Raw genomic sequence first — 15,272 nt, 5'->3', positions numbered from 1 at the left:
CATTCCAAGTTCATTTCAGTCTTAAAAATAAAGGGAGAAAATGTCATTTGTGCATTGTCCTCCTTTAAGCACTGACCAGCGGCGAGCCTGTTGAAATGGATATACTGCATTCGAAGAAATTCCGAAGAGGAGAGATGCCTGGGTTTCAAATGCGGTTGGGCCAAAAATATCTAAAGTCAAAAATCAAACCTCTCTTTGGCAAGCCGTCCAAGGAGCTTTACGGAACGTAGCGCTGATGGGGTTGATGGGCGTCAGGGCCGACTCAGGGCTCAGTGCAAGGCCCCTGACTCTGAAGACTGTCTGAAATCATCGACAATCAGGGGATAAGGACAGATGAGTGACGGTTATTTTTAACCTAACGTTTAATTTTCGTGTGTTAATCATTACGGAAAATTTAGAAATCACAAACAAGCAAAAAAGAAGAAACTACGGCAGTGAACATGTTGCTGTATATTCTAGTCTATACCTCTGTCCCACCATGTAGCCATCTCTGTCTTTCTCTCCGTGTGTGCGCATGTATATGTACATTCATTTACATATATACATTTATACTTATATACATTTATATGTGTTCTTTTACCAGGATGGGTTCACACTGGGCTTGTTTTATGCACTTATATATCTTTCCCCTTCGTATGTATTAACCTACATCATTTTAACATCCATGTGAGATTCCATTGTATGGATATGCCATACCTTACTTATCTTCTGTTGGCAGGTGTTTTGTTGTCTAGCTTTGAACTGTGGCAAGCAGTTGGGGTGAACACATGTGTAGCTAAATCTTTGTGCTTCTCCGTGAGTATCACTTCCTCAGGTGAGAAAAAGTAGAATGGGATTACCAGGCCAGAGGGTGTATATATTGATAGTTTTAAGGCTCTTGATAGATGTTCACAAACTGTTCTATAGGATGGTTGTACGTATCACCACTATTTATCTCCCACCAATACCACATGAGAGTTTCCCTTTCCTTGCAAACTGGAAAAGGATCCTCTTGACTCATAGACTGTGTTGATATGAACACACCCTCCTGGATGCAGCTCTAAGCTATATTCACAGCAGCTGGAGGCTAGGCAATCCTGCTAACAGTGGCTCTCTCTGGAAGCCTGTCCTGGGCATCCTGACCATCACCCGGGATTCATCAGGCACCTCACTTGTCCTGTGCAGAGCTCCGTGCTGTGTGCAGTTCGCTCCAGCCTTCCTGCTCCTTCAGGTTTAGAGTAGGGTTGGGGTTTCGGAATGTGAAGCCGGAAGGAACTATATTCCGCAGGAAGAGTTCCGGGATTGCGATGCAGAAAGCCGAAAGCACCAAGATACGTTACTGGTGAGGACTTCTTACCAGCTGACAGCAGTTGTAGGAAAAGAAAGTAGTTTCATTTTCCTTCCTCTCTCCTACCCCTTCCCTATTTCTTCCCTCCTTCCCTCCCTCTCTCCCTTCCTTCAACTGGAAGGATAAATACATCACACTGGGGAGAGAGTAAGAAAACGTCAGTAACCAGGTGCGTCCTTTGCTGTACTGAGCTTAGCTTCCCTCTAGATTTCTGTCAGCTTCCAGGAAACAGGCACAGGATCTAATCTGTTCACTCAGTTCCCAGCATAGCACCTGGAACTTAATAGCCATTGTAATACATGTGAACCAGGTGAATTCAGTTCTTCCCCTTAATTCATACCAATGTAAAAGAGGCTTCAGAAACAGAGCCTGGTCATAGCTGGAGATACTCTTGGTAAGACCCGCACCGTCAGGTGAGGTCATGTCCTCGCTACGGGTCCTGGGAGGAAAGATTGCGTTGCCCGTGGATACAGTGCCCCGCTAGCCCCACTTTTTTCTCTTCTCTCTCACTTTCTGGGGCGTTATACATTGTTTTATCCTTTTTTTTTCTTGCTGACCTGGAGTGTGAAAGTTTTATACGTGTAGTGGTTGGCAATATTTATGTTGCTGGTGATTTGGCTGTGTTTTAGCTGATGGTTATTTACTGTGTTTGTCTCTGCTGGTTTGTCTTATTGGGCCTTAACATCTTTCAAAAGTTTGCTTTGCTGCAAGACTGACTTCCTCTCCAGTCTTTGGTCTCAGTGGTGTCGCTTTTTCATGGGCCATTTACTCACTTGGCAGTTGCTGTAGAGCCTTAAATAGCTTGTGAAGATGCACAGTCTTGGGGAACTTGCGGTGAACGCAGCTGAAAGACGTGAGCTGCTTCCTCCATTAACAGCGAACAGCGTCAGTTTCAGCCAGGCCCCGGGGATGTGGCGAGCCGATTCCAGACCACCGTGGTAGAGCAGATGCACAGTAGAGAGAGCCGTGCGCAGTGTTTGGTTTCCCAGTGCATTTAAAAACTATGTTTATACTGTAGTATTACATTATACTGTATGTTAAGCATGCGGTAGGATTATGTCTAAAAAAATGTACATACCTTAATTTAAAAACACTTTAAAAATGCTAACCATCATCTGAGCCTTCAGAGAGTCACAATGTTTTTGCAATAGTAACATCAAAGATAACTGATCACAGATCACTGTAGCAAATATGGTAAGAATGAAAAGTTTTTAGGATAGTGAGAATTACTGAAATTGACACAGACAGAATGGCCATCATCAAAAAATCTACAAACAATAAATGCTTGAGGGGGTGTGGAGAAAAGGGAACCCTCTTGCACTGTTGGTGGGAATGTAAATTGATACAGCCACTATGGAGAACAGTATGGAGGTTTCTCAAAAAACTAAAAATAAAACTACCATATGACCCAGCAATCCCACTACTGGGCATATACCCTGAGAAAACCATAATTCAAAAAGAGTCATGTACCAAAATGTTCATTGCAACACTATTTACAATAGCCAGGACACGGAAGCAACCTAAGTGTCCATCGACAGATGAATGGATAAAGAAGATGTGGCACATATATGCAATGGAATATTACTCAGCCATAAAAAGGAACAAAACTGAGTTATTTGTGGTGAGGTGGATGGACCTAGAGTCTGTCATACAGAGTGAAGTAAGTCAGAAAGAGAAAAACAAATACTGTATGTTAACACCTATATGTGGAATCTAAAAAAAAAAGAAAAATGGTTCTGATAACCTAAGGGCAGGACAAGAATAAAGATGCAGAAGTAGAGAACGGACTTGAGGACACGGGAAGGGGGAAGGGTAAGCTGGGATGAAGTGAGAGAGTAGCATGGACATATATACACTACCAAATGTAAAATAGATAGCTCGTGGGAAGCAGCTGCATAGCACAGGGAGATCAGCTCGGTGCTTTGTGTCCACCTGGAGGCGTGGGATAGGGAGGGTGGGAGGGAGACGCAAGAGGGAGAGGATATGGGGATATATGTATACATATAGCTGATTCACTTTGTTATAAAGCAGAAACTAGCACAACATTGTAAAGCAATTATACTCCAATAAAGATGTTAAAAAATAAAATAAATAAAATGTGACACAGAGACATGAAGTGAGCAAATGCTGCTGGGAAAATGGCGCTGGTTGACTTGCTCGATGTAGGGTTGCCACAAACCTTCAATTTGTTAAAAAAAAAAAAAGCAATATCTGCGAAGTGCAGTAAAGTGAAGTCGGTCTGTACTGACTTAGCTTTTTCTTTCTTGTTCTTGAATATAACTCCACTGTGAGCCACTTTAAATGATGAGCTCCTTTGTTTCCTGTTTTCAGAGTAGCAGAATGGGGGCTTCCCTGGTGGCACAGTGGTTAAAAATCCACCTGCCAATGCAGGGGACAGAGGTTTGAGCTCTGCTCCAGGAAGATCCCACATGCCACGGAGCAACTGAGCCCATGAGCCACAACTACTGAGCCTGCTCTCTAGAGCCCGTGAGCCACAACTACTGAGACTGTGTGTCACAACTACTGAAGCCCATGCGACTAGACCCCGTGCTCCGCAACAAGAGAAGCCACTGCAGTGAGAAGTCCACGCACCACAAGGAAGAGTAGCCCCCGCTCGCCACAACTAGAGAAAGTCCACGCACGGCAATGAAGACCCAATGCACCCAAAAATAAATTAAAAAAAAAAAAAAAAAAAGCAGAACGATGAGCTATAGGATTCCAAGTGTGATCTGTCTTCATTCTCTTCCTTTAGATTTGCGTTGTCTGCTCAGGGTCGGCATTTCTGCTTCCCTCATTGTAGAACTGCATGATCCAAAGCTGAATTGTGTGGGTCAGCTGAGGAAGTGAGCCTTTGCCCAGTGCAATGATGGATAGCAGTTATGGGCAACGGTGGTAGGTAGCAGATTCCTCTTCGTTCTACATGTCAGCATGATTTTCTTCTGAAGTAACATCTTGTATTAACTTGATTACCTGCCGTGAGCTCTCTGTAATTTGTTGACTCATTTGATCAGAGCTTGTTGCTGATTCAGTCAAGGGTTCCTGACGTACATACATACCTGTTCCTGCTTCCAGGCCTTTGCTGGAAACGTGCTGTTTCCTCCTCCTGGACTGCTCGTCCGCGTGTCCACCTGCTCATCACGTGGCTAAATCCCACATCCCCTCTAAGATGTCAGTTTCAGCGTCATTTCCTCAGGGAGGCCCTACCAACCCCAGCCCAGATTTCATCTCCTTGGATCTTTATACATAGCATCCTGTCTCTGTGGTAGCACTTTAAATGGTTGCTTAAATTGTGGGTTTTGGTGCAACTATTTGCCTACTCTTGGTCTGGGTATTTAATGGAATATTTTTAGTATATTTAGTGAAAAGTTTTGATATTCTTAATAATGTACCCCTGCTTCTAAGTAGGTGTTTGGGAAGCAATTGTTGATTGAATGTGTGTGTGTGTGTGTGTCTGTGTGTGTGTGTGAATTGTTGTGCCATAATGAGGACCCTCCACCCCCTTCTTTTATCCCAGACCGTAATCCTAACCTTGAACAGCCGTGTCCCACATCAGTGACCTCAGATATTTAGTCACCATAAGCAACCCCAAATTTTATGATCTACTGAGGTTAATCATCGTCATCGCTGGAGACGAATGGAAATCAACTAGAGATTTGTAGAAGCAAAAAGGAAGTAAAACGATTGCTATAATCACAGTAGATTGAGAAAAATGTTTGAAACAGGTAGTTTGTCTCATAAATTGAGATGCTTATTGCAAAAAAGTAAAACATTCAGAAATGAATAAAGTAATCACAAGCATTCACAATCCTTCCACCAAGAAATAATGATTGGTTTATATTTGTAATATTTACTTATATTTTATACTATATATGTTTAATTGTACATCAGGTACGATAATCATGCATTCTAAAAAGTATTTTAGAAAAACAACATCGAGCTCTCACTCGATACACAGCTCTGTGTTCTGCTTTTTCTTTTACTACTTTCCTGGGAACTTGTCCCCAGGCCATCCAACACTCTTCTTCATCCCATGTTTATATCATCATGTAACTCTTTTTTTTGTTGTTGTTGTTGTACGCGGGCCTCTCACTGTTGTGGCCTCTCCCGTTGCGGAGCACAGGCTCTGGACGCGCGGGCTCAGCGGCCATGGCTCACGGGCCCAGCCGCTCCGCGGCATGTGGGATCTTCCCAGACCGGGGCACGAACCCGTGTCCCCTGCATCGGCAGGCGGGCTCTCAACCACTGCGCCACCAGGGAAGCCCCATCATGTATCTCTCGCTTCATCATTGAGGACTCTTGGAACTATTTCTCCTTTTTGCCCACATAAATTGATTACATTGCAATTAATCAGCTTATATAAATCTTTCCCACTTTATTATTTGTCAGCTAAATCCACACGCCCCAGAATTCTTTATTTGACGATATCTGCTGCTTACATTAAAACAACAAGGGGAGGAACAGAGAGAGAGACGTCAGAGAGAAATCAGGAAGGGAGGCTTGAGACCTAGAAGAGGCGATGGCAGGGGAGGGCTGGGGGAGGGCGGCCAGCCCCAGGGAGGTACACAGGGGCTGCCGAGACCTCCCTTAGCCCCGTGGATGTGAGGCTCATGGTTCAAGCCCTGCCTGGTTGAGCGTGTGAGCATCGTGTCCCTAAGCATGCGGTATCAAAGGAGTACAGGTGTGCAAAGTAGACCCGGAGAGCTCTTCACTTCAGGAATGTCTTGCCAGGGCAGAGGAGCTGTGGTGCATTTCAAGTCTGTTTCACGTCTTCAACCCCCCCTTCTCTGCCCACAAATATGCACAGCTTCTCTTTTCCTAAACGAACCTCCTCTTGGGCTACCCCGTGTAGATCCCACCAAACCGTTTCATCAGGATCATCTACCATGTACATTTCCAGCCATGTGAGATTGCTCCCATAAAGCATGGTGCATCTGTATTCTGAAATGGCATGATATTAAACCGTGTTGTGGAATGATAGTTAATGTTTTCGGGATTTGTCCAAGGTGTGTATTAGGAGGAAAAGGCTACACAATAAACTCTGTTGTCAGCTTTCATCCGTGTGCGTGTGTGTTTGGCTGGGAGGCCGAAGGCTGTTTACCAAGATACCGTGATCGTGGTGAGGGACTTGACTGTATTTTACTCCCCTGTATTTTCTACCTTTGCTGCAGTTAATTACTTTCACCTTGAGAAGGCTGGAAGCACCGCCGGTTGTTATTTCTTAGGGCACAGAGAACTCCGCCCTGGCTGATGTCATTGCCTCCTCGCCCAGGTGTTCTGTGACTCTGTGTAATTGGGGTCTGGTGCTCAGCCTATGCCACTGACTTCAAAGCTCTACCCGGAGTGCTCATTAGTTGAACACCTACTATGTGCCTTGCAGAAGGCCCTCAGGATACACAGCTCAGCTGGGTCTCTGTCCTCCAGGAGCCCTGGTGGACAGGGCTCTGCCTATCCTCTGTGACCTGTAGGGTCCCGGGTGGTCTGGGCCCCTTCTTGGGCCACAATTGCTCTCATCCCATCACTGTCCCCTGGTTGCACCTGCTCTCGCCATTCCAGTCTTGCTGTGCTCCCCGCGTGCCACACGTTGTCCCTCGTCATTGGCCTGGCTTCCCTCGCGTGCCGGCACCAGCTGCATCCTTGTGGTCACGCCCTCGCTCAGCCCTCTCTCCACCCTCCCTCCTGGCTTCAGGCTATTCCACAGCACGTATCACAAAAACATTTTCACTGTTGGTTAGCTGTCCTTCTCCCCCCACTCCCACTAGAATGGAAGGTTTATGACGGCAGGGGCTTGGCTCCTTTTGCTGAGTCTCAGGGCCTGGGACAGTGCCGGGCACGTGAATGGCTTGTTGATCAAATGAATTGATGGCGCATGAGGCACTAGCTCCTGTTCCTCATGCTCAGTGCCTTGCTTGTTTCTTTCGTTTTCCTTCTCCTATGTTTGTTCCACTCGATTTTCCCACTCCCCACACTGTGGCCATTGTTCTGTCCATCTGTCAAGCCAGGCCCAGCTCAGACAGACAGCGAGGCCCCCTCCCATGCATGCAGCTATAAATGCTCTCCCTCCACCCCGGCACGGGAAAAATGGAACTTTCTCCTTGGGCTCCTCACGTACCGTGTGATCCATACACACTTACAGTTCACGCTTAAGACCTGAAGACAGTTTGTCCATTCTGTGTGTCTAACACACTGCCTTGCACATAGTAGGTGCTCGTTAAAGGTTTGTTGGACATGGGGCAGGCATGGCTGAATGAAGTGGCAGGAACATTCCCTGTGGCACAGTGTTCTGGTCTGTCCACAGAGGAGAGGTCCATCTGGGAGTGGTGAGTCGTATTCAACTCTGGGAGGCTGTTTCTGGGGTACACGTTGCCGTGGTTTGGTTAAGGAGGTGAGATGGAATTCCAGAGTTGAAGTAGGAATGGAGGAGGAGTAAGAAGAGGTGAACTTTGCCCTTGACTTCTCTAAAGAGGAGGTCACCTTGGGCCTCTCCCTGATCCGCCCCCCCAACCCCCAGGCCTCAGTCTCCTGGCCTGTACAGTAGTGGGAGGACAGGAGCAGGGGTGTCTGGTGAGCGACGGGGGTGTGTGCCGAGTTGATTGCATGATCTCTTGTACTTTTTATTTTTTTGCGGTACGCGGGCCTCTCACTGTTGCGGCCTCTCCCGTTGTGGAGCACAGGCTCCGGATGCGCAGGCTCAGCAGCCATGGCTCACGGGCCCAGCCGCTCCGCGGCATGTGGGATCTTCCCGGACCGGGGCATGAACCCGTGTCCCCTGCATCGGCAGGCAGACTCTCAACCACTGCGCCACCAGAGAAGCCCTCTTTTTCTTTTTAAACTCTTAATTTTGAGGAAATGGGAATCATTATTTATCAAGGGGATCCTCCCTCTCTGTCTTTAACTGCTCATCTCCAGCCTCATTTAAGGGCCCATCCTTCTCTGCCAGTCACTGCAGTGTGTGTGGTCTTCCAAACTCTGCACTAAGCTCCTTTATTCACATTCCATACCTATGTGCTGGGTAATTCCTATCTAGATGCTGGTGAATTCCAAGTCTGTATGTCCGTCCTTGATGACGGCCCAAGCGCTAGATCTTCGTTTGTATCCCCCGCCTGCCGGACGTCTCAATTTGGTTGACCCTGGAATCATTAGATTCAACATGTGTAAAATCGAGCTTACTTTCTTGAAGGCAGCACAGGGATAAACTGTGGGCTCTGGAGTCGATTGATTCTGCCATTTACTGGAGTCGTGGCCACTGCTCGTGTGTAAAAGGGGGGAAGGGTGGCACCTACCTCACAGGACCATTGTGAGAGTCAAATGCGAGTCCTCAGACCCAGGTGTAGAATGACTCTTTCGTGGATGTTGATACGGATACTTTGTATGTACGGTCTTGTTTGATGAGATGAATGTTTGTCTTCTTTGAGGGAGGGCTTGTTATTTTCTTCAAAGTCTGTAAAAATTAAGCATCCAAGATCAAATAACTCGTGCTTAGCCTCACAACCACTAGCATTTGTATTCGGACCAGTTGACCTTTTAGCACAGCCTCTTGGCCGTGAAGCTCGGCTTCCCCACCCACTGTGTGACCCGGCCAGAAACCTGAGGGTCATCTTTGACTCTTTCTTTCCCATCACAACCTCCAACAAAATCCAGCCCATTAGCAGGTTTTCTCAACTGAACCCCTGCGTATCAGAAGATACTGGCATTTCCTTATCCCAGTGATCCTGGGTCCCGCCTCCATCATCTCTTGTTTCCGTGACGACACAGGCCTCCTGATCTGTTTCGTGGCTTCTCCTCTCATGTGTTCTCTGTGGGCTCTCTAACAACCCTGTTCCAAGACACTTTTCTGCCACCGTCTTTGGGGTCAGGTGCAGAGTCCTCAATATAACTTCCAAGGCCCTGCACCGTGTGGCTTCTCGTGTCCCGTTGAGCTTCACGTCTTGCCCCTCCCCTCACAGGAAGCCAAGACCTGGCTTTATTGAGCTGCTGCACCATGCCCGAGGAAGAGTGGCACAGCCCGGGTGGAAGTTCCCTTGGGAGGCTTGCCTTGATTCTAGGTCCTACCAAATTCTGAGACCAGCACCCGCTCGGTGTGTTATAACCCTGTGTCCTTCCTCATCCTGGCTGTGACACACTGGGTGCGCCCCTCATGTTTATTCCACTGTCACTTACAGACTGGGAGCCCCACGGAGGCAGGGACATATCTCACTTCCGGACTTCTGTATCCCCTGTGCCTTGCACAGCGCCTGGCACTGTGCTCAGTAAAATACGTAGGTGCCCAGAGTGTCACACTGGAGATGAAGCTATTAAAACTCACATTTCATGACTTGCTGAGACCACACAACTCATTAGAAACAGTTGCAGTGGTTAGCAGCACAGATTTTAATACCAAACTGATTCAAGCCCTCCCTCTGCTACTTACCTCATCTAAGCCTCAGTTTCCTGTTTTATAAAATGGGGATGAGACCTGCTAGGGTTAGGAGAACAAAGTGAGGGTATTGCACGCTCAGTGCTAGGACAAGCACCTGCACATTGTAAACTGTCTGGTGATAGGTTTTCATTCGAACCTCTCAGAGCAGCATTTGCCTTGTGACACTGTCAGAGCAGAGCGACATTGTCTGCTGATGGTCACATTGAGCGGATGTTCACAGAAAGTGTAAATCAGGAATAAAGACAGTTCTATTAGGAAAATCCTCAGGTTTTGAAAGTGTTTTATCCGGTGATTTTATTTTATTTTTTTTTGACTGTAATTATCTCTAGAAAGACTAAACTGTACCGAAGTCTAAAAATAGGTACTAGGAAGCATTCCCAAGGTTCTGTTTATCGTTATATAAAAGAGAGTGATCATATATGAACTTAAATGAAACCCTGTACCGGCTTAGCGTGATGGCATGTGGATTGGGCTCCAGAAGTGGCAAATCCCTTTCATACACTATATTTACGTGATTGATTTCTCATGGATGGCGGTGCCTGTAATCCACAGATCATTTTCATTTGATAGAAAGATAAATATAACCCTAAATGATAAGTTTCAATGAAGGATTTAATATTCTTATTATATATCACAAACTGGAGCATTGCTCATAAAATGAACGAATTGAGGATGTTTTGGAAGCAGGCTATCGTGGGTTCAAGCCCTGGTTCCACCACATCTTACCATCATGACCGTGGACAAGTTCTTTCAGACCTCTGAGCTCTGGGTTTCTCATCTGTTAAATAGATCGGGTACTCTGTGCTATCTTCAGGATTTGCTGGGAAGGCAGAGTAATAAGCAAACGTGTAAATCACTCAGCACTGCCTTCAGTTCTGCTTGCAAAACCCCCCAGACATCTTACTCTCAATTTTAGCCCAAATTAAATTGGTAACAGATCTATTTGAAAATTCGTTAGCTCATTGTAAAGGTAACTGTTGCCAACCTGGATGATCTTATCCAAGGAGAACAGTTGACTGATGAATTTTTCCATAGTTCAGCTTCTTAGCTGTACTTGCTATCCACCACAACAGGAAAACGTTTAAGAATTACAGTTCATGCTGTTTAAAAGGTATAGTGAAACCTTGAAGTAATTCAGTCTAGTATTTGAGAAAAAGTCAACTTGTTATCAATATTTTAGCGAGTTGTTTTAAAATTCCCAGTGACCTAGCCCCCTTTAGTTTGCTACCACTATGGTCAATCTGTTCATAATCTCTGTAGCCCCCATAGCTCCATTGTCATTTAACCACTAACTACAGGAGGATCTCGAGAAACCTCCATACAGTATAACCATTTATAAAGTAGTAAAAACATGAATTTGACTTCCGTGGGCAATTATGGTTGGTACTTAGTTATTATTAGTGCTCTAGTTATCATGGGAAGTGTGTAAAACATAATAGCTAACTCTTTGGAGAATTTGCTTCAAGAAATGATTGGAAAATGTGATCTGTATAAGAAGACGTTTCAATTTGTGCATGGCTACTGGCTTTTAAGTACCTTACTGTTTTTCTCCTGATGTTCCCACAGTTAATTCTTTTCTTAATTGATGTCTGTGCTCTCTCTCTCTCATCTCCCTGGCAGTCTTTTCCCTATAAAAGGACCCATCTGTCTAAGGTAGAGATTTTCCACTTTTCTGTACTAATCAGTGGCTAGGCTGCATGGGGTAGGCATGCTCCTTGTTTAGAAGTCTCCTTTAACTCTGCTTGTCCCGTACAGTGGTGTTTTGTTTGCTTTCCTTCAAGTAAAATATGTTCTTTTCAGCCTGAATTCAAGCACTCCCAAAGTATGTCTAATTTATAATCATAGTCATAGAGCAAAGAATACATTTTAAACTTGCTAACCCATAATGATTAAAAAGCGTACCTGACAAACCAGTGTTCTTTGTAATATATAACTACATATAGAGAATAAGAGAGTGAAAAAAGCTCTTTCAGAAAAGTGACTCATTTTCATTTGATTTATTAGACTTGAATTTGAGCGGCAACAGCGTGAAGAACTTGAGAAATTAGAAAGTAAAAGGTAAGCCACGTGGTAGGAGTCATAACACCACAGAGTGGGTGGGTGCCTGTGTTGATGTCCTAGGCTGAGATCACCTGTGTCTGTGTCCTCTCCCTCTGGCTCCGTGTCCATCATTTACACGTCTGATGACTGTAGCTCCTTTCTCTTTAGCTGGTTAGTTTTACTTCACGTTTGAATTTTTTAAATAGCTCATCTTCAAATACTTGTGAGACGGGGGAGTAGAGTCAGTAGGCAAATTTAATACACTCTTTAAGTGTAATACATCAAATGTAGACTTGTTTAAATTTAACTAAAAAGTATTTCTTCCTTAATAATATCCTGAGTTTTAAAAAAGCCGAAAGAATGACCCTTCCCCTTCTTATGCCTCCTCACTTTTTAAACCTCTTTCCTTATGTTGACCAGCCATTTGTATTTCCTTTTCTAATCTGCCTCTGCGTGTTCTCAGCTCCCTTTCCTTTTGGGGTGTGTGTGTGTGTGTGTGTGTGTGTGTGTGTGTTTCATTGATTTGGAGAGCATTTCTTATATGTTCTGAATGTAATTCTTTGATAAAACTAAGTAGTTTTCTTTTTTTTCCTGTCCTATTTAACAAGCCAAGAAATGGACCAAGGATAGATATTAGAATAGAAAGTAAGGCCGCAGAAAATCTACACCTTGGCTATTTATTTTCTAGAGCGTGGGGTCTGGATGTTACAGATGAATTAGTTCAGCTCACAGCATCATGGACGATAGGTCTTGGGTGGCTCAGGAGATGGAGGCCGTGCGTCCGTACTCTGACGCGCCCTGTGTTCTTGCTTTGGAGGCAACCCTGACCTCGAAACACTGACTTAGCACCCAGTGGGGACCCTTTGCTCTCTAAGACACAGCATGACACGTAACCGCCAGAATCATGCATTGAAGTATTCTAATGGCGACTGACGTTATTTTCAATGTTATGCATTAATAAACTAATATTTTGGATCCTTTGGTGATTACCATTTGTCCTAAACTAGTGATTAAATAGCGTGTAGTCATTTGAGCTGGAACAATGAAGTGTCGATTATCTTGACTTTGATATTTGACCCTGATGAGTTGAGGACAGCATAAGCATTTTTATTTAATGTCATTTTGTAACCGAATTTCCATTGAGTTTTAGCCTTTGGGCTGAATAAAATTATTCACATTTAATTTAAATTGGGCATGCCTCTTTCTCTTTGAGCTCAGGGGGCTTTAAAAATTATATCATGCATAACACATTATGCTTATAGGTTCTGCAAAGAAATGATAGCAGAAGCTACTTCAGGAGATTAGGCAAATGATATGTTGGACAGTTACAGAGTAAAAAAATTAAACAGCATGCTGCTGGATATTAAAAGGAAAGTGCTGTTCTCTTTTTTTTTTTTTAATTTAGTGAAGGGTGTGTGGTGTATGTCCATTTCTAGGAGGTATCTGTTTAGGGAGAAGTTAGAGCAGCTTTTGAACCTAGCGCTCAAATAACGATCAGTCAACGATTTGCATTTCAGAAAACTCATAGAAGAGATGGAGGAAAAGCAAAAGTCCGACAAGGCTGCACTGGAGCGGATGCAGCAGGAGGTGGAGACCCAGCGCAAGGAGACTGAGATCGTGCAGCTACAGATCCGCAAGCAGGAGGAGAGCCTCAAGCGCCGCAGCTTCCACCTGGAGAGCAAGCTCAAGGACCTGCTGGCCGAAAAGGAGCGGTTCGAGGAGGAGAGGCTGAGGGAGCAGCAGGAGACGGAGCTGCAGAAGAAGAAACAGGAAGAGGAGCGCTTTCTCCGCGTCCGGGAAGAGCTCCAGCGGCTGCAAGAACTCAACAGCCACGAGAAGGCCGAGAAGGTTCAGATATTTCAGGAGCTGGAGCAACTCAAAAGGGAAAAAGAGGAGCAGTGTGTCAGGCTGGAGCAGGAGAGGAGGCGGCTGGAGGGGCAGGAGGAGGAGCAGGTCCTGCGCGTGGCGCGCCTGGAGGAGCAGCTCCGGGAGAAGCGGGAGCTGGTCCGGCTGCCGCGGCTCGGGGAGGCGCAGCGCGCGGAGGAGGAGCGGCAGGACCTCGAGGGCATCCGCGCATGTCTCCTGCGGGCCAAGGAGGCCTGTGCCGAGGGGGACAGCGACGGCCGGGAGCTCGAACGGGCGCAGCTGCGTTTCTTAGCGTTCAAGCGAAGGCAGCTGGCCGCGCTGACCACCCTGGAGAAGGAGCTGGTTCAGCAGAAGGAGCTCCTGAAAAAGGAAGTGGAGGAAGAACGTGAAATCCTGGAGCGCTTAAAATCTGGCAGCAAGGAAGAATCGAGGTTGTTGTTCAAGAAGGATGGTGGTGCCGCAGATGTCCCCCACGCGGCTGGAGATGCGGAGCAGATCAAGCCGGCGGAGGGGAGGCTGCAGTGTAAGGAGAGCCAGCTCCAGTATCTCCTGCAGCATCATTTGCCGAGGCTGTTGGAAGAGAAACAGAGAGCCTGCGAGATCCTCGACCGAGGTCCTCTCGGCCTGGACAACACTCTTTACCAAGTGGAGAAAGAGATGGAAGAAAAAGAAGAGCAGCTCGCGCAGTACCAGGCCAGCGCCAGCCAGCTGCAGAAGCTCCAGGCCACCTTCGAGTTCACGGCCAACGTGGCCCGTCAGGAGGAGAAGGTGAGGCGGAAGGAAAAGGAGATCCTGGAATCCCGGGAGCAGCAGCAGAGGGAGGCGCTGGAGCGGGCGGTGGCCCGGCTGGAGCGGAGGCACTCTGCGCTGCAGCGGCGCTACGCCCGGGGCCTGGGGGCCGAGGAGCGGAGGCCGAAGCCGGCCACCTTGACCGCCGGCGGCAGCGAGCGGTCCGGGCTCCGGGCCGGCCTGGGGGCCGAGCAGGAAGCCCTGGAGAAGGACCGGGAGAGGTGAGCCGAGCCCGAGGGGACGCCTGCCACACCCTCCGTGCCCCACGGCATTAACCCTCGGGCTGTGATGGCGCGGCTTCTAGCCCTGGTGCTGTGTCTCTCACTGTTGTTTGAAAAAGTAATTCTGTAGCCTTTATGTTTTCTGATTCACTGGCAAATGCTTAGCCTTCTTTTCTTTTTCCTTAGGATCCTTGGTTTAGAGTCACTGGCCTAAAGTTGGAAAAAACACACAAACTAAGCCCATGTCTGTTACCTCACTGACCTCTGACTGTGTGTTTAATATTTGATAAACAGGGAAGACTGAGAAAGCTTCCAGCCGGATTCCCCCTCCCTCCTTCGGTGCTCTCCCCAAACCCCATTCCCTTTCGTTGACTCCTTTTCCCTCTGCTGCCCTTTCCCTCCCCTTCCTCCCTCTCCCCCCCCCCCCACCATGTCTTCTCTGGGACCTTGACCAGCACTTGTTCACAGGTTCCATAAACACTGATTTCCACACCTGGCAGCGAACTGAAAAATATCCCTCCCCCCACCCCTGCTGATTCTCAGTGTTTGAGAATCCAGAGGGACACCTCAGGATTCTGTATTAAAAAATAAACAAGCAAAGCTCTCTAGATGT

General features: G+C 46.6%; 1 protein-coding gene across 4 annotated transcripts in view; it reads left to right on the top strand.

Annotated features, from left to right (window-relative positions):
- Window positions 1–15,272, top strand: part of KIF16B (kinesin family member 16B) — a 276,855-nt gene that overhangs the window by 156,448 nt on the left and 105,135 nt on the right. For 3 of the 4 annotated variants that reach the window (XM_049699212.1, XM_012533190.3, XM_049699213.1), the window contains exons 18-20: window positions 11,364–11,396; window positions 11,748–11,801; window positions 13,301–14,659. In XM_049699212.1, the coding sequence (XP_049555169.1) occupies window positions 11,364–11,396; window positions 11,748–11,801; window positions 13,301–14,659 (1,446 nt within the window). The remainder of the gene's footprint in view (window positions 1–11,363; window positions 11,397–11,747; window positions 11,802–13,300; window positions 14,660–15,272) is intronic. The other variant, XM_033429440.2, reaches the window with a different exon arrangement.

The sequence above is a fragment of the Orcinus orca genome, chromosome 16, assembly GCF_937001465.1.
Source record: "Orcinus orca chromosome 16, mOrcOrc1.1, whole genome shotgun sequence".
NCBI classification, from domain to species: domain Eukaryota; kingdom Metazoa; phylum Chordata; class Mammalia; order Artiodactyla; family Delphinidae; genus Orcinus; species Orcinus orca.
This window is presented reverse-complemented; position numbering and strand designations above follow the sequence as displayed.